The sequence below is a fragment of the Suricata suricatta genome, chromosome 4, assembly GCF_006229205.1.
Source record: "Suricata suricatta isolate VVHF042 chromosome 4, meerkat_22Aug2017_6uvM2_HiC, whole genome shotgun sequence".
Taxonomy (NCBI): domain Eukaryota; kingdom Metazoa; phylum Chordata; class Mammalia; order Carnivora; family Herpestidae; genus Suricata; species Suricata suricatta.
The window spans coordinates 66838360-66858655 of NC_043703.1; the positions used below are offsets into that span (position 1 = coordinate 66838360).

The window sequence follows — 20296 nt, forward strand, 5'->3', positions numbered from 1 at the left end:
AGCATGTAGGAAAGGCAGCTGAGGCAGAACGAGTGACTTTCCCTCAAGTAAAATCACAGACATGTGGCAGGAGAGCATGCTTAGCACCAAAGCATTTTCTGGATTTACTGAGTGAAAAGGCTTTCTTGGTTTTTGCACAGATCAAGCTATCAGTTGTTAAACTGAATATCTCCCTTTTCAACCAGTTGGTTTTGGCCCCCAAACAACTGTTAACTTAAGTTCCCAAAGTCCTTGGTCTCCTTGAACTAAGGGCAATGGGGTGTTCTTAAGGAGTAGTTCGTGCCCATTTGGGTGGTTGTGATAGGGTCAAGGAGTGTGGTTGGGGTGACCAGGACGGTCAGCCCCACCTAAACTATATAGAAGAGCCTCTTAACAAGAGACTTAACAAGAGGTTCTATTATCTGGAGGAGTGGGGAGGGATGTAGGTACCCACTATAGAGTTTTAAATATAATAATTGCAGAAATTCTGATGAAATCCTGTCATGCTGTGGAGTCAAATGGATTGAATTTTCTCAGGTAGCGTAATGTGGTGACCACAGTAGGCCAGTCTGTCCAAGGTCACTCTGTTCCACCCCACACTTCAGTTTTCTACAGACTTGCAGCAACGTGGTACTCTGCTTTGTTGCCCTGGAACTGCCACAGGGTCAGGTATGGGTTGCAAATAGAGAACAAATAAAACTGTAAAAACGATTTGAATGGCCCTTAATGCTTTCACATAATATTATGCTGGCTAGCAAGAGCACAGTTAGAGATTTTCACACTCTCCTCAAATGTCATTTAAATCTCCTGAGGTAGGTCTTGGTGAAATGATAATATTGGCAATAATGGTTTCTTTTTAATTCTCCAAGATTTCAGGCCACTGCAAGGGTAATATGCCCTGGGGAAGACACTAGCATTTGACTGATGGGTGTGAGCAGGGGCTGCGGGAACTCCATAGAAATCCTAAGGCTCTTTTTTTCCTCCAGCTCAACTTGAGGGCAATGTCAAATTTGACAGTGGTTAAGGATGTCTATTTTGTTTGTTTGTTTTGTCACTAGGTGGTAAATAAGAGTTTGTTTGTCCTTAGAGTTTGAAATATCAAGGTGCTGGGCCCACAGCTAGAACAGGAAGGATATTTGAGAGACATTTCAGAAGTAGAAGCAAGTTGGGTGTGCAGGAGTGATGGCAAGGAACATCCACCAGGGGTGGGATGCAGCTTCTTCTCATTTATTGTGAACTAATGGCCATTTTTGTTGTATTCGACTCTGAGACTTAAAAGCTAAATGCCTATCCACTTTTAAAATCAGCTTATTTAAGGGTCTGATTTAGCTGGATTCTGATTAAGATGTGATTATTTATGTTTACATATGCATAAAATTCCAGTTCATTATCTTTGTTGCTCTTGTGAAAAAATAAAGTTACGTAGAGAACCTTATTTTTTAAACTTTTTTTTTAATGTTTTATTTATTTTTGATACAGAGAGAGACAGAGCATGAGAGGGGGAGGGGCAGAGAGAGAAGGAGACACAGAATCTGAAGCAGGCTCCAGGCTCTGAGCTGGCTGTCAGCACAGAGCCCGACGCGGGGCTCGAACCCACGAACGTGAGATCTGACCTGAGCCGAAGCCAGAGGCTCAACCGACTGAGCCACCCAGGCGCCCCAGAGAACCTTTTAAATAAAATCTCTTAGGCTAGCCTGAACCCTGTTCTACCGTCCAATGAAAGTCTTCAGTTCCAAAAGGCACTGCCCACCTCTCATTGTCCTCATTCCTCAGAGTCCAATGAAGGGTACGCTTTTTAATAAGCTTACTTCCCACTACCCTTTGAGTTTTCTGTGTTGTGGGATCCCTGCTTTCTAGGTCTCCTCCATTTGGTCTTCATGGTCTGTCTCTCCGGGGTTCTCCTGCTTAACACTGCATTTTGAGAGTCATGAAAGTAGTACAAAAAGGCAGACTATTCATATAGTTCAAACAGAAAGTAGAGAATTCTATGCTTCCCTTTAAGACTGCTGGCTCATAATTAAGTTTAGGGAATATGCAGGAATTAGATATTTCCTCCTTACTAACCACTGTATTAAGTTGAAAGAGAAAGCAAATCTGTAGGTTGAAAATTTAGAAGGCAGCAGTCTATCTATGACTCAGTAATAACTGACCACATTTTCCACATTACATTCAGAATGTGCATTTCCTACTTCCTCTGAAATACTTGTGTGATTTTCAAAGTGGAGCCCTTCACTTCAGGACTCTCAAGGAGTACTAAGTAGGACTGTTAAGCCTACACTAATTGTCCTTTGTACCTTCCAGAGGAAAGCCCATGGTAGCCAGGGCAGTACCGTTCAGCTGAGCATCCATTTTGAACTGCATTTGCAAATCTCAGAGACAGTCCTCCTGAGCAAAATGCTTTCCACAGCTTTTATCTCCAGCTTGGTGCCCTGCTATTTCTGAATGTGCCTACAAGGCAGGAATAAGTACATAAGTCTGTGCTGGTAGCAATTAATGTAAAAAACCCTCATGCTGAACAGAAACTCAAGATTTAGAAATTGTCAATCACTAGATTGGCAATGGAATGGAGGATGCCAGAAGAAGTGAACGCTGTGGGTTAGGGCCACCACAGGCTCTGAAATTCCCTGAATTTAATGTCAAATCTCAATCTATGTCCAGCCAGAGCAGTGGGGGAAGAATGAGTGTTTGCTCTTCCATATGGGGCCTGTGTGTGTTTTGGTGTGTTTTCCTAACGTCTACCTATAGCTCTGTCACAATAAATACTATGCTGCCCAGACATTGTTTCCCCAAATTCAGTGCATGGACGCTGTGCTCTCAATGTTAAGTGTACAGGCCCAGGCCCCCAGATGATGTTAATGTAGCTCAGTTTTCTGCCATTGTCCCAAGAACACCTTGTACTCTAGGCTTTTGCTATGCGGAGAAGTGAACATCAGACTAAATGGAAATACAGTGACCTGACCTGGCTCCATCTCAACAGCAGAGGAAGAGGGCTGGGTAGAAACCTGTTAAAATAGTCTGTTTAATTTTGTTTGGAGAAACTGGACTTTTGACAGATGAACTTTTCCCTTGCTTTCATATTTATCTAACAGAGTTGTGGTTGGGAATTGATCCAGGATTCACAAGGTCAAAAAGTGACCTGGTTCACAGACTGTAGACTCCTCCCACCTCACTCCACAGCTTCTCCAGGCAGGTGGTCTTGTGCATGGTTGGTATGTCCACACCGAAATAGTCACCCAAAGGACATATCAACATTTTAGGTTCAGCCCTCAGAGATTCTAGAAGCCCCATCAAACTTGCCTCAGTTCCGGATAACCAGCTTTGCTTTTTTTTCCATGCTCCACTCTGCAGCTTGAAATCATTCTGATGTGTCTTGATGAATGAACATCTTGTTGGAAGGCACTGGGAATTAAAGCCATCAAAAAAAATTAAAGAAAAAACAGTACACTGGATTTTTGTAATACCTTTCTTCATGAAAAAATACATTTTCATGGACCATCCACCTGTATTCCTTCTTTCATGAGCCCAAGAGTGAAAGAATAAAGGAATATTGGATGTGTATTGCTTTACCTTATCTTTAAACCTTAAAAGTTTAAGAACAATTCATGTAAGAAGAGGATCATAAGGAAGTGTTTCCTGCTTCTCTGCAGTCCCCTGTCTCCCTGGTGTATAAATAAGGCGTTTTTTTTCCTGCCTGAAACTCAGCCTTTGTGTTCTGTAATCTGTGGTTTTGTTATTATCCAAATACTTGTGGATCGACATTGAAGATAATCTTAATAGACCCATAAGCACCTTTGTGATACCTGCTCATTTTACACCCATTTCTGATAGGTCTACTCAGACAGACTTGCCTGAGAACAATTTTGCTTTGTAGAAACGTGTACGGGGCTCACCAGTTTCTCCTTGACTAAGAAGGTAGAGTTCTAGTGCGTGCCCACTGGACTCAGGCATTTCCCTTTCTTGTATTTTTCAGAAATTGAGGCCAAGGAAGCATGCGACTGGCTCCGTGCTGCCGGGTTCCCACAATACGCTCAGTTGTATGAAGGTAGGTGGGTCTTCCCTCCAGTCCTTACAAAGAGAATTCATTCACACTGAACTCCCATATCCCGTGGCGTGCTTTGCACTTCCAACGCTTTTCTCAGCCATTTTCCTTTGCTGTCTCTTTCCCTCAGCCTTTGCAATCCCAGGGCTTAGACCGATGCCAATTTAGACAAAAGCACTGCTGGCCAGGCCTGCCTGACTTTCCGCTCTCCACCTCCTCTCACTTCTTTCCCCTCTGCCTCTCTCTGCGCTGCCGATCCCAACTCTGCCTTTTCCTTCCAGCATTCTACCTCCAGCAGCTTTCATTACTGCTATTCTGGTTGAAGTATAACTGACATACAGTGTTCACTGGCATTGGGTGTACACCCAGTGACTCGACAGTTCTCTACATCACGCGGTGCTCACCATGCTCAGCGTAGTCACCATGGCCACCATCTAATGTTACTGTCATGTTAGTCCCTGATTTCCTATGCGGTGCTTTCATTAGTAACAGCTCTTCTGCACTTCTGTCCTTACTCTTTTTCCTTGTTTTTTTTTTCTGCACTACTCTCTGTTTTCTTGAAAGTACAATAAATAAGTTGTTGATAAGTTTCCTGGAAATCACCGAACTAATTGTCTTGAGACTTTTCTTCCACTCTGTTTATATGAAAAAAAAAAAAATTAAGACACGATACGGAGAAGATGTTATTTGGAAGGATTTGAAGTGAGATGTTATTGCCAACATCATTCTTCCTTTCATTGATGTTTTACTTGACACTTAATAAACTTAGTCACCTGTATCTTACTTATCCCCAAAACTATAACCAAGGCTTCAAACTACCTCTTGGATAGTCCTTATATATAGTGAATTAGGATCCTAATGATAAGCAGAAGAAGCACTCAAGATAATCTGAGGAGGACTTATTTCTAAAAATGTTTATTACAAAGGTGTGGGCAAGATATGAGAAACCATTTAGGTGACCAAAGTTCATAGCCACAGAGCTGGCACTGCCATAGGCCCGAAGGCATGGGCAGAGGGACAGAGTGCCAGAGCCCAGGACGAGAGAGGATCTCTAGAGTAGAGGACACAGCCAGTGGTGAGTGAGCGCCAGGAGTGTAAATACCCTGACCTTGCACTCTTGCTCCCCTCCATCTCCAGCCAGGGCTTCCCATTGGCCAACCACAAAAGGAAACCAAAGAAAATGGGTCCCCTTGAATGCCATCCACATGGGTGACCCTCTGGGCACATGGCAGAGTATAGAAAAGTGGAGGGTGTGTCTGTAGGCTGAACAAGGGATATCTGCACATTAACAGCATTGAGTTCTCTTCCTGATGGCATAAAATCTATGTAGGATACAAAGAATCAACAAAATTAACCTATAGTCAATGGTGACTCTCATTCACTCACTGGGAAGCTCTGTTTTATTTAAGAAAAAAAAAACCCACTTATTCTACGTCTCTAACTTAAATTCTCTGAGGTTGAAGGAGAACATATCCCAAAATGTGCTTTGACATCTAGAATCTCTGATACAACTTTTTATAAAGGAGGGTTTTATCATTTTGGTCTAAGCAGCATTATTCCCAACATCCCCCCCTCCCACCACCAATTTACTGATGATGAGAGAGAGGCCCAGAGTTTAAATACTTTTTCAACATTAAAAGGTAGAGGAATCAGAATTAAAATCATTGTCTCTTAAGCCTTAATGCAGAGTATTTTCTCCTATAATGTGAACTCTCTTTGCAAACTCAAAATACCTTGCAATTTAAATATGAAGTGTCTACAAATGGCTAAGAAGTAAAGTAAATTTCTTCTCTTTAGATGGAATCAGTTGGCTGAATATCTTATTGATACTCTAAAGTGACTCATGGTTTTGCTACAAAAGAAAACATTTGAGGCCCTTGAGCTTTGAGGCTTTTGGGAAATTTCCTTTCTAAAGGGAAAGAACTGTGCCATAAGTAAATGATGCCTGTCAAACTGTATTTAAGCCATAGGTGTTGTAGAAACATAATAAGAAAGAGCAAATACTTATAGAGAACACACTGTGTGTGCCAGGTCTTCCTATGAGCACTTTGCCTATACTACTCATTTACTATTCTGAACACCAGAAGTTAAATATTATACTTGTCATCATCCCCATTTTACAAATGGGGAAACACAAGCCCAGAAGAGGTTAGGTCCATTGTCCCCAGGTCCACATCTAGAGATTAGCAGTGCCAGGACTCAAAGCCAAGGTCCTTGGGCTTCGGTGTCTGTGTTTCTCATTGCTACACACACTCCCTCTCGAGCAGAACAAGCCAGTCTTCATTCCGGCACCATCTTGAATTCACTCACATTACTTTTATCACCAGAAGAGATTGTTTCTATTTCCAATTCATAATAAGATTTATCTACCTTTAGATTTATTATGATTGGCAAGGTGGAGGCAGTGCAAAATATAAAATGAGAGAGAAAAAGAATGGCAGGATAGTGATGATGATTTGACATTGTCTGTTAAATCTGCCCATGGCCTCTATTAGAATGATCCCCAGATTTTTACCTCTGTGAATAAGGTACCTAAAATTAACACTGCATCCTGAGTATTGCCCTTGACCTCCAGAGTTGGCTGAATAGTCAGTCTGTGGGAGAAAAGTCATGATGCTGGAATTTAGCTCTTTGGATAGAATTAGTTGTTTGAGTATTTTGCTGATATTCTAAAGTAGCTCAAAATTTTGCTACAAAAGAACACATTTGTGGCCACTGAGCTTTGAGTATTTTTGGAAATTTCCTTTCTAAAGAAAAAAAAAATCTTCCAAACAAAGTATTTCATGAACTGATCAAGATAAAAGTTGGTGACGTTAAGTGGCTGGTAAGAGTATAAAAGCTCTTCATGTAGGCTAATGTCTGTGATTATGATGAACCACACAATGCATTCACTTAATATTCAGTCCAATCCAAGGACTTCTTTTGTATCCTTTAAAGCATTTATTTTTGGGCACCTGGGTGGCTCACTCAGTTAAGGGTCTGACTTCAGCTCAGGTCATGATCTCATGGTTCATGAGTTTGAGCCCCACGTCAGGCTTTCTGCTGACAGCTTGGAGCCTGGAGCCTGCTTCAGATTCTATGTCTCCCTTCCTCTCTGTGCCTCTTCCAGGCGCTCTCTCTCTTTCTCAAAAATAAATAAACATCAAAAAAATTTAAAGCATTTATTTTGATAAAACTAAAGTGCCTACTATCTTAAACATTAGCAGCACATCCAATGATGGGGAAGCAACAGCCAAAACCAGTCACGTTTACAGAAACGTGGTGGCCAAAAGATATTGGTGCCCATTCAGATAAAAACAAGACTCATAAAACTCCCTTGTCTCTCTCTCTTTTTTCAGATTCCCAATTTCCCATCAACATTCTGTCGGTCAAGAATGATCATGAGTTTCTTGAAAAGGACCTTGTAGAACCTCTTTACAGGTAAATCATGAAGTATTTTTGTTACTATGTGCAGTCTCCATCAGGTATTACTGTAGGGAGGGGCAAGTTCAGTGACTCCATAAGTATTTATTGAGTGCCTACTATATGCCAGGCATGGGTCTAGGTTCTCACCACAGTAAGCATGATTGGTCCCTGATTTCATGAAGCTTAAATCCTAGTCAGAGGCTTCAGAAAATACATTGAGAAAAAGAAAAGGAGAGTCTGAGAGAAAGAGAGAAGGAGAGAGAGGGGTTATCTCAAAGAGTGTTCAGGGGCATCTGGGTGGCTCAGTCGGTTAAGCATCCTGCTTCAGCTCAGGTCATGATCTCACAGTTTGTGGGTTTGAGCCCCGCATCGGGCTCTGTGCTGACAGCTAGCTCAGAGCCTGGAGCCTGCTTCAGATTCTCTATCTCCCTCTATCTCTGACCCACCCCTGCTCACACTGTCTCTCTCCATCTCTCAAAAATAAATAAAAAGCATAAAAAATAAAATTAAAAATTAAAAAAAGAGTGTTCAGTGCTATGAAAAAACTAAGATGAAGCCATAGACTGTGATGATTGGGGTCAGGGATGGGTTAGTTAGCAGGGAAGGCCACAGCATGATTAGCCAGAGAAGGTCCTGAAAAACTCCATGCGTATGTCAAAACTCGGCTGTATTTTTTGCAAAGTCAAGTGATTTTATGAGTAAACTAGAGTGTGTAAGCTCAAGTAATTATATCAGCAACCTGAAATATTTAAATGTTTGCTATGCGATAGATGCTAGATGAAAACAAAGATGTATATGAGGAATTCCCTCTCCTCAAAGAATTTATAATTTTGCTGGAGAAATCTGGTTGAAGAAATAAAGCATGAATACATGAACAGATAATTGTAATTCTAGTGATAGGAAACGATGCCAATGTAACCAATATCCATGAACAGTTAAATGCTGCGTGAGAGACAGTATGTGTTCATAGGAATTTGAAGTTTCCTAATGAAAGCCCTGGAGAGAGGTCAGGGCTGGAGATAAATATTAGTTACAGGAGGTGAGTTATTTTTCCATGGCCACACAGCCACAGTTATGAGTTGAATTGACCTTAAAACGCAGTACTTACAATTTCTAATCCAGACAGAGAAGGATGATAGTTTAATTGGAAAGCAATGGTGAGCAAAACTTTTGTCGAGATAAGAGAGACTGGGGCACCTGGATGGCTCAGTTGGTTAAGTGTCTGACTTCAGCTCAGGTCATGAACTTGCCTGCCATCCATGAGTTCGAGCCCTGTGTCAGGCTCTGTGCTGACAACTCAGAGCCTGGAGCCTGCTTTGGATTCTGTGTCTACCCCCCTCTCTCTCTGCCCCTCCCCTGCTTGTGCTCTGTCTCTCTCTCTCTCTCTCTCTCAAAAATAAATAAACATTAAAAAAAAGATAAGAGAGACCAATGTATGTTAGGATAGTGTGTAAATAATGTTAGCCTCCTGAGTCTTCAGACATACATATTTTTGTATGTGTTCTGTGGTTCCTATATGAAGAGAAAATAGATTTGCATTAAGAAGTGATCTCTGAATGTTTAAGGAAAACAGTACTATCGGTTTGTTTATGTGAGTAAAAAAGCAAAGAACTCTTCAATCCACAAATTATAGGAACAGGCTATATGGATTAGAAAACAAATAATGGCACGAATAAATGGCACAAAGTGCCCTTTTTTGAGGGTTTATGAGAGAATGGATGGTTTGATTGCAACTTCTTAAAGGTAATGAATTAGAAAAGTAGTGTTTTCTCTTCCGGATGCCTGAGGTTCCCCCCAAGCAAGAGCATCACCCTTCAGGAGATTTCACTCAAAGCAGTATTATTGCAACACGCTTCTGAGTTTTCCCTCTTAGTGTTAACCAAGGGGATGTTTGCTAGCTGACATTAAAAAAAATAATTTTGTATCTTAGTTATTGCATTATCATTTTCCCCCATATGCTTTCTTTAAATCAAAGTGTCATATGTACTTACAAAGTAAAATTCACTATTTTGAGTGAACAGTTTTTGAGAATTGAGAACTGCCCCGGGACATGTAACTGCCACCACAACCAAGATAAAGAATAGCTCCATCTCCCCCCAAAACTTCCTAGTTCCCCTTTGTCATAAGCCTCTAACCCTAATCCCACCCCCCTGGCAACCACTGATCTTGTTTTTGTACCTGTAGTTTTGCCTTTTCCAGAATACCATATAAATGAAATCAAACACTATGTAGCCTTTTGAGCTTGGCTTCTTTTTCTTGGTGTAATACACTTAAGATTCATCCACGTTGTTGGTGTATGAATAGGCACCATTACTGAGTAGTATTAACATCATAATGGCTATACTACATTGTCCGTTCACCAGCTGAAGGGTATTTGAGTTGTCATCAGTCTTGGTGGTCATAAAGCAACTATAAATATTCATATTAAAGGTTTTGTGTAGGGGTGCCTGGGTGGCTCAGTTGGTTAAACGTCCGGCTTTGTCTCAGGTCATGATTTCATGGTTCATGGGTTCAAGCCCCATGGGGGGCTCTGTGCTGACAGCTAGCTCAGAGCCTGGAGCCTGCTTCAGATTCTGTGTCTCCCTCTCTCTCTCACCCTCCCCTGCTAGCGCTGTCTCTCTCTGTCTCTCAAAAATAAACAACAAAAAAAAATATTAAAAAAATTTTTTTAATGTTTTGTGTAAACATAAGTATTCATTTCTTTTAGTAAAATCCTAGGAATGGGATTATGGAGTCCATTTGATAACTGTGTTTTAACTTCTTAAGAAATCACTAGTTTTTTCAAAAGTGATCATATCACTTTGGATTTTCACCAACAATGATTGAGAGTTCCGTTTGCACCACATCTTAGTCACCACTTGGTGCTGTCAGTTTTTGTTTTGTTATTGAGGTATGGTTGACACCCAATGTTGCATTAGTTTCAGATGTACATGGTGATTCAACAAGTCCAAACATTATGCTATGCTCATCCCAAGTGTAGTTACTAGCTGTCACCTTATAACACTGTTATAATACCATTGATTATATTCCCTATGCTATACCTTTTACCCCCAGGGCCTGTATTGTTTGTTTTGTTTGTAGCCATTCTAATAAGTGTCTACAGTTACTAACTCATTAGGATTTTAATTTGCATTTCCTTAATGATGTTGAATGTCTTTTCATGTGCTTATTTGCCATACCTTCTTTGGTAAAGTGTCTGTTCAAGTCTTTTGCCCATTTTTAAAATTGGGTTGTTTGTTTTCTTATTTCTGACTTTTAAGAATTCCTTATATGCTCTAGGTATAGGTCCTTTGTCAGATATGGGTTTTGCAAATGTTTTCTACCAGTTTATAGCTTGTTTTTTTGATCTCTTAAGAGTGTCTTTCACAGAACAGAAGCTCTAGATTTTGCTTAAATCCAGTTTATCATTTTTTTCCATAATTTTAATCATATCTAAGAAATCTTTGCCTAACGTAAGGTCGCAACTATTTTTTCCTTTGTTTTCTTCTGGAAATTTTAGTCTTATGTTTTACATTGAATTCAATTGTCCATTTAAAGTTAATTTTTTATAAGGTACAAAGTATGGCTCAAGATTCATTTTTTTGCACATCAATGTCCCATTGGTTTGATACCATATTGAAAAATTATACTTTCTTCATTGAATTGCCTTTGCACCTGTAATGTAAATCAATTGACCATGTATGTGTAAGACCGTTTTTAGACTGTCTGTTCTATTCCATTTATCTGTATGTCTAACCTTTTATTAACATGACACAGGATTAGTTAGCTTTATGTATATCTTCTAATCCAGTAATACACATCCTCCAACTTGGTTCTTCTTTGCCAGGATTGTTTTGGCTATTCTAGTACCTCTGCCTTTTCATATAAATTTTAAAAACACTTGTTGATAATCTATCTTAAAAACTCTCTGGAATATTGATTTGGATTATGTTGAATCTATAAATCAGTTTGAGGAGACCTGACATCAAAGGCAAACACTATCTCTGATTGTGCAGCTGTATTTATTGGTGACATTGCTAAGTGGGCCAATCTTTGCATCTCACACATTTGGGTGGTAAATAAATCCTTAACTGTTCACTGTTGCTTGTGATCTGAGATGCCTTGACTAAGTTTTGAACTTTTCCATCAAAGTCTATTTTTTAAAAAAATGCAATTCATGGGATACCTGGGTGGCTCAGTTGGTTAAGCATCTGACTCTTGGTTTCTGCTCAGGCTATGATCTCACAGTTCGTGAGTTCAAACCCTATGTTGGACTCTGTCCTCAATGACAACACAAAGCCTGCATGGCATTCTGTCTTCCTCTCTCTCTCTCTGTCCCTCCCCTGCTTGCTCTCTCTGTCTCTCTCTCAAAATAAATAAAGTTTAAACATAAGTAAATAAATAAATAAATAAATAAAAATTTTAAAAATACTTTTCAGACACATTATAAAGATGACCGAGTACAACGAATATGAAATCACTTAGAGATATAAAGTTCTGAATAATGCTATTAGTGTCAGCCAGAAAGATCAGGAAGCCTTCTCCTGTAGCATGCGTGACCCCTCCCTGCAGGATCCGTGCAGACAAACGCCATACAAACGCCATAAGGTGTTGCTGCATAAAAAGGTGCCAGTGCAGCAATGCCAGACACCAACCGTGTTCTTAACAGGGGACCAGCTCATGTAAAAATGGCCAGCGTGGCAGGAGGTTGTTAGAATTGGAATAAGTCTTATGATAACTATGTCTCCAAAAATATTATGAAATAAGAAAAGTGTTTGGCTGGAAGTGTGTGAGCTGAGATTTTTGGGGTATAGGAATGGTGGATGGAAGGGAGGCCAAAGAAATAGTCCCAGCAAGGTGGCCGGCACAGTAAGGGGGCAGAGATGGCGGTGGCTTGGCTAACAGGGACCCATACGGAGTTTCCTTCCCTTCACTACAAGTTCCACCAGGACACCAATAGCGAAAAGCAGGCAGAAGGAAGACCTTCAGCCTGGGGGGAATGACAGCACTTATAAAACTTTGAGATCTGAGATTGATGAGTGGTTAATTAGACACTCGCCCACTCACATGGTCTGTAATGACTGATGCCTGAAGAGCAGCAGTAAGGGGTTGTGATTTTATTCATTTTCTTACTGGCGCACTGTAGACACAGTATTAGAGTTGGTCTCCTATTTTATTTTTAACCTTTGTGGGCTACACATTTCTCATGCATATTTGAAGCTCTGAGCTAACACAGAATCACAAAGGAAACCATAGCCAGAGGGCAGGTAGCTTCTGCCCCGAAGACAAATGAAGACAAGAGAGCTGAAAGTCTCCTGCAAATGTCACCCATGACAAGAATTTTTACTCGCCATTGGTTTTCTGGAAGTGTCTCACTTGTGTAGACAGACAGTTAATCCTAGGTCCTAATTATACTTAGTGAGGTTTTATTTATTTCTGGGAGAGAATGCGCACGAGCAGGGAAGGGACAGAGAGAGAGGGAGACACAAAATCTGAAGACAGACTCCAGGCTCTGAACTAGCTGTCAGCACAGAGCCTGACGTGGGGCTCCAACCCAGGAATGTTGAGATCATGACTTGAGCCGAAGTTGAATGTTTAACCAACTGAGCCACCCAGGCGCCCCACACTTAGTGAGTTGTTGAAGAGTGTTAACTTTTTGATTGGTTGGAAAAATATCTTACTGAGGATGTTGATGGCAAGGAGGACCCACACGTGGCCCGGAATACATGGATGTGGAGCTCCCGGTTTTAGGTCTGGAACACTATAAGGTTTGCTGTGTTTGCTAGAGTGTGAATTTCCGGGATGGCAACCATGTCTTACCATTACTTCTGCAAGTCTGAAGTTTCAGCACACAGTAGGTACTCTATAAATATTTGTTACTGAAAATTAGAGTAGTGCAGCTTCTTGTTTTACCAACCATAATTATAATTTTGTTTTGATGTTCTTTGATGGAATTCCTAATTGAAAAATATTTTCCCCTATGAGCAATGAAAAGATATTTGCAAATCTAAGTACCTTAGATTTATGATTAATGGTTACTGAAACTGGTAACCATTATCAGAACATAGAAATAGCCAAGGTGTCAATAATAGCTTGAAAAGTTTGTCACCTTTAAAGCAAATTGCAGCAAATCAGAGTCCCTAAATGAGATTTTTAAGGATAAGTCATTTGTTCTATTCGCATTTTGGTTTATGGTATTCGCTCAGACTGATCATAGGGCCTTGATGTTCAAGTGATCTCTGAGCTTCTAATTTAGTATTAGGACAGTAAGCCATCCGCATAACTTATGTTGTTAACAAATACTAGTCAACTGTATCGTGGGCATTATTTTGTTCAGTAACATTTTGTGGAGATATGGAATTGATTATAGAGTGCATCTATCACTGCCCTTTGTATTTATTTTTTATATGGTTTATTACCAAGGTTGTTTCCATATAACACCCAGTGCTCTTCCCCACAAGTGCCCTTTGTATTTAAAAGGATAATTAATGACCCTGGTTTTCACATGGAGCAGGGAACAGGTGGGGGAGGGTGCTGACAAAAATGATATTTATGATTTACCTCTACACACAAATGCACATCTCTGAGTATGTTACATAACATTAATAATATTAAATAATGGCAGTCTTTACGAATATTGAGATATATTTTAAATATTTCACCTTTTAGAGTATTTGAAATGTACAGTATTATATATTTTGTTATGTCATATAATAATATGTCACAATTAGCTGGACTGAGAGCTTGGATAAATCATTGAGGGAAGGATACAGGATAATCATGGTCACTTCCAACTTTAAAATTCTGAGCTATAAAAATTACAGATCCCAGTGAGTGGTGATTTTACTAAAAAAAAAAAAATACTTACAAAGTGCTCACTACGTACCAAGCACTACTCTAAGCACTTTACAAATACGTAGTTATTTAATTCCATAAGAGCCCTATAAAATAGGGTCTAACTAACATGACTCCCACTTTACAGACAAGGAAACTGAGGCACCGAGGTATAAAATAATTGGCCCACGCACAGCTAGTGAATGGCGGTGCTAGGATACAAAGCCAGGCAGGCTGCTTCTGGAGTTTCCAAGGAGAGCTGAGGTCTTCTTATGAAATACAGCTTGGAATACTTTCCATTTCTTCCTTGGAAGGCAATTTTTCCAAAGATGTCTGTGGTGCCTTGTGATTTCCTGAGTTTGACTTATAAATCCCAATAATAGAAATTATGGTTGCATTTCCACCTTATTCTTCATGGAACTACATTTTAAAAGTAATAATAAATAAATATCATAATAATAATAGTTGAAAGCACACTGTTCTTTTGCGAAGAGATCAGATCTGATTTACTGTCGGGAGAGTAGGAGCCCCTTCTCACTGGTTCCTTCAGCTCCCTTCACGACGCTGTGACTTCAGGGCCTCTCTGGGCTGCGGAGACCGGCAGGACAGAATCCCAGCCCTCAGGCCTCAGGCTGATGCAGGGGCCTCGGCCTGGAAGGGGAGGAGCACTTTGCTCCCCTCTCTACATCCAGGCACACACTTCGGCTCATCACAACGGGGTGATGCTACCGCCATCGTGGATGGTGGTCAGGGGTGCTGCCCAACCTCCCAGAATGCACAGCGCAGCCTCTGTAAGCAGGAATTGTCTGGCCCCAAATGCCAGTTATGCCAAGGTTGAGAAATGAGTAAATTACTATTTACTTGGACAAATGGTATGATCACTATGAGTAGAGATGCAAGGAAAGGGGTTTCAGATCCTAGAAAAATGACCCTAAAAGGCCCGTAGGGATTACCCAGACAAGAACACATGACGTTGTGTTGTGCCTATTTTGAACTTTTAACTTTTTTTAAACTAAATTAGTGTGCAGGAAGGACATCTTTATCCAAACTCCCACCTCCACCATGAGCCTCACCCACGCAGGCCTGGGGTACAGACCTGCCAGAGGCAGAGATGGGGTACTTCAGATGTAGACGTAGATATGAATATAGATAGATGAAAAATATTGATCTTTGTATTTTTAAATGGCCTCTTGTGTAAAATTTTCCAGCCAGCTACTCAATAATTTTTATGTGTATAAACTTTCAAGAAGAATACACAAGAAACCACAAAACAGAACAGCAGATTGAGGGGAGAGTTATATTTTAATTACATATATTAGATATTTTGTGTTGCATTATTAAAAACATTAACAATGTTTTTAAAAGTGGGTGGCTTTGCCAGTTAAATAATAGATAACAGTGGCTAACATTTAGTGAGTGCTTACTGTTGCTTAGTAGCATACACTGGTCTCATTTAATTCTTACAAGAACCTATGAGTAACAGTTGCTATCATACTACTGTAACTCCGAAGTAAGCGTGACCAGACGCCTTGGTTGGGGCAGCCGGGGTGGTGGTTCCTTTCCCCGAAGCAGGGAACATCCATGGAGTCTGGCCAGGGTCCGAGCAGGGGAAGGGGTGAGGAGCTGAGGTACCTGGGGGGCTGGGACCAGGAGGAGATGTGCAGTGTGCAGTCGGACATGCAGGTCTGGAGCTGGCCGGGGACCACAGCCAGAGACAGAGATGCAAAGTATGCGGATATTGAAGGTTCTGAGAGTGAATGACGTCCCCCAGGGACAGTAAGGAGAGCTGAAGAGGACCAGGACTGAAACATGCGGGCCCATATGGTGGAAGGCAAACTGGGGAAGGAGCTGAGACCCAACCCCAGGGCCCAAAGTGAGTGCTCAAGTACTCCTGACCAGTGTTTGCTTTGCTTTCCGCCTTTGAACCTCTCAGAGACACCTCTAGTTGTGACCCTTGCTTCCCCTTAGACCAGATCTCACTAGAGAAATTATCTGGATTAGCTGCAGTTGTGAACAGTTAAAGGCTAAGCACACGCTATCTGATTTTTCTGGTGCAGGCATATGTGAATTTAAAACTTGTCTCAAATCCTGCAAATTAAAGAAGTCCAAGAAAACCTGCATCTTTTGTTTTTGAAGTTCTTTACCCTTGGGCCCCTGTGGCTGTTGAACCTTACTGATTTTCCAGTGGACCTTACACTCTTCCTTGAGTCCTTGATCATTAGAGCACATTTTTAAAATTATTTTCTGGAGATGGAGTGCACAACCTGGTGACTCTAGTTAACCATTCTGTATTGTGTACTTGAAAGTTGTTCAGAAGACGAAATCTTAAAAGTTCTCATTATGAGAAAACAACATAACCATGTGTGGTGGTGGATGTTGCATAGTGTGATGATCATGTTGCAACATATAACACATCAAATCATTAGGATGCACACCGAAAACTAACACAGTGGTAGAGGTTAGTTATATCTCAATAAAAAAAAATCATTTTACAAATCACACAGTTCCAGACACGCATCCTCTCTCCCTGGAGGACAACAGACAGATACTTCATTTTCCTCCTGGAGCTCAGTCCGTCTGTGTTTAACTGTTTTCCTCCCACACTGCAGCTCCTCTCCAGGACAGCTGTGTGTGGGATGGTGGCCTGAGGAGGGGTCCACGCTGTGGGGCAGCGTGGCCGACGGCGGGAGAGCAGCAGGGCTGAGAAGCTCAGCGGAGCAGAGAGGCACGGCCCTCCCTGGCTTAGCGGGGGCACCGTGACAGCCGCCTGTGGACTTCTGCCTCTGCTTTTCCCTGAGACACCATAAAGCCCTCCTGCTGGAAGGCCTGTGTTGTGAAAGGCCCCACCCTTGCAGAGTTACATTCCAGAGTTGTCTGTCTGGCACAGTTATCCCTCCTGCTCTGCGGAGTCGGGTTTGTGAACTCCCGGGCCGCAGGGCTGCGGGGAGACCTTTCCCAGGCCCTGTGCTCCCCGCCTGGAGAGGAGGAGCCCCTGCTCCCCCTTGCCTTTGATTCCTGGGGTCAGGAGTCTCTCGGGGACTTTGTTTCTGAACGTCTTTGAGGGCCACGCCTGGAACACTCCTAAGTGGACAGGGTCAGATACCTTCCGCCCTGACTCTTGGGTGCAGAGTGAGAAGTTCAGGCCAAGCGGGCTCTAATCAGAATCGAGTGTTACAGATGAATTTGTACCTCTGCTTGTTCTTCCTCTCATGGCTTTGGCAGGAATATTAGAAATATCACAGGAAACTGGCCGTTACATCAGCATGGGAGACCTCTAAAGTCTGGTAGTTTTAACTATAAGATATGAATCTGAAAAGTGAGGAGGGGAAGGATTTTGGGGTTTTTTTGTGTGTTTTGCTTTCCTGTACATCCCTAGGCAGAGGGCCCTCCTGTGTGTCGCAGGCAGGCCTCTGTTGCAGTGTGAGTGGAAGAACCCTCTGACCTACGGCGGGGACCGCCCTCCTGTCACCCGCAGATGCTCCGGCTCATATACTGCTCACAGACCCCCCAGCCCTCCCAGCAAGCCCTCCTTGCTCTGCATGGTCCCTACGTCCCGCCTTCCTGGACCTCCTTCCTGGGGTTCTTCCCCTGGGTGCTCACGGCAGTCTGTGCACCGCGGGACTTGACGCGGGCCATCGCCCCACTTGGGCTTTGGCTAGCTGGACATCACTGGAAGGACCCGCAGTCAGGCTTCCGAGTGCTCCATTGTACGGACTGTGTCTTACTCAGTCGTGTAGCGTGGGTGCTTCGTGGCCTTGTGCTGAGCAGGAGCTCAATAAATATTTGTTACGTTGAACTGAAACCTGGAAGAAAATAGCCTGTCAGTTCAAGAATTATTTTATTGCTTCTACATGTGAAGAGAATATTATCTCACGATGAATTATTCCTTTTCTCCAGAAAATACCACACATCTCTTCTTCTTAGCTAGACTCCTTAAAAGAACCCTGTGTTCATGGTCTGTCTTCACTTTTTCTGAGTACACTTGCCCCTCAGCCCGCTTTCCTCGGGTTTCTCTGAAACTGCCCTTGCTAACTGCTAAATCCAAAAGGCACATTTTAAGGGGCGCCTAGGTGGCTCAGCGTCTCAGTCGATTGAGCATCTGACTTCAGCTCAGGTCATGATCTCTCAGTCGGTGAGTTCAGGCCCTGAGTCGGGTTCTGTGCTGACAGCTCAGAACCTGGAGCCTGCTTTGAATTCTTTGCCTCTCTCTCTCTCTCTCTCTCTCTCTCTCTCTCTCTCTCTCTCTGACCCTCTACCTCTAGCACTATGTCTCTCTCTCTCTCTCTCTCTCCTCTCTCTCTCTCTCTCAAAAATAAATAATAAGACATTTTTAAAAAAAGACTTTTTAAAAAAGACATATTTTAAGCTGTACATCACTTACTCTGTCTTAAGTATCCAGTATGATGAACCATCTAAAGGATGTCCAACTCTTGATTTCAGCTCAGGTCATGATCTCACAGTTCACAGGATCAAGATCCACATTGGGTTCTGCACTGACTGTGGAGCCTACCTGGGATTCTCTCTTTCTCCCTCTCTCTCTTTGCCCCTCCTCTGCTAGCATGCACGTTCTCTCTCTCTCTCTCTCTCTCTCTCTCTCTCTCTCTCTCTCTCTTTCTCTCTCCTCTCAGAATAAATAAATAAAAACATTTTTAAAAATTGTTTAAAAACCCATCTACTCACTTTTTTCTGTAATGCTCATCCATGGCTTCTAGAACTTGACCTCTTATGTTTCTGACCACACCTTCTCCAAGCCTGGCTCCTTGGACTCCTGTGCCTGACACACTGGAGTTTCCAGGGTTCTGAAGTCCCTAAGGATGGTTGGCTCAGTTATTATATACCTTCTGAGTAAGTCACCATTATGCGCAGCATTCCTAAGGGGGTCTGCACATCCAAACATAGGCTTCTGATTTTCTCCTTCCCAGCTCTCTACTGACATTCCCAAGTCACTGACTTCTATGTCCCGTGGCACAATGACAAAGCCCAAAATCTGGGTGTCATCTTCTGTTTCTCCCCTCTGCAGCTTCCACATCAAAGACCAAATCTTCATCTGCTCAACTTCCCATTGCCATCTTGCACCCAAACGATCATAAACATGTCCTAACGTTCTTCAGCTCGTTCTCCATCCTGCCACCACTTAGGTTTGTAATGTGCCATCTGATTATGCTACTCTCCTGTCTGATATCCTTCCGTTGTTTCCCATCACCCACAGATTGCTCTTTTTTTATTGTTTTTAATGTTTAATGTTTGCCTAAGCAGCAAATTTCTCCTAGCCCTTCCTAGGCTTGCTCAAATATTACCTCCTCTGGGAGGTTTTGTCCTTATGCACTCAGGAAGTGAGTTGCTTCTTATCTACCAAATTCATATCGCATGCAGGACTGTGAGATCCTCAAAAGCAGGGACCACATCTTGTTCACCTCTGCATTCCTGCTCCTACCCTTGTTCCTGGGACATAGTGCACTGTTGGATGAATGAGTCTGGACTTCTCTTCTTCTTACTGATTTTCCCATTAGAACCCCTGGTTTCACACTTAAAATGAGATTTCTATTTCCCCTTTACTAATGTATTAGCCCTTCTCAAGGATTCTGAAGACCGCACTAGAAATTAACAGATTCTGCAGTGATATCGTTGTGACATTTCTTCTGAAAGAATCAAACTGCTTTGCATATGTTAAAACAGAAATCTAATTTGCTCAAACTGCCAAGTGGACAAGCTTCATTGTGTGTCATGGATTTACTTTTTCCATGGAATAAAGGAGAGGGGAAGAAAACTACCATTTATTAGCCTGCACTAGGTACAGGACTATGCTCTCATTTCCTGGGTAGGCAGGAGCAGAGAAATCACTGGCAAGGAGTCCTCGCTCGCTAACTAATCTGAGGCTCTCTTGAGCAAGTGGTCCTCTCAGATCCTTATACTTCTCATTTGAAAATCAAAGGATCAGTCCAAATTGTCCCCAGAGATCGCCAAGCTCTAAAGTTTCTTTAGAAAAATTTACTGAGGGGTTTTGCTCTGAGCCAGCCCCAGTGCTAGGCATTAGGGATGCAAATAAGATGCAGTCCTTAG

The 20296-nt window shown here is 42.0% G+C and overlaps 1 protein-coding gene across 1 annotated transcript in view; it reads left to right on the forward strand.

Annotated features, from left to right (window-relative positions):
* STARD13 (StAR related lipid transfer domain containing 13) overlaps nucleotides 1-20296 on the forward strand; it is a 239471-nt gene that overhangs the window by 171255 nt on the left and 47920 nt on the right. The window contains exons 2-3 of the mRNA XM_029936862.1: nucleotides 3950-4021; nucleotides 7357-7438. Of these exons, the coding sequence (XP_029792722.1) occupies nucleotides 3950-4021; nucleotides 7357-7438 (154 nt within the window). The remainder of the gene's footprint in view (nucleotides 1-3949; nucleotides 4022-7356; nucleotides 7439-20296) is intronic.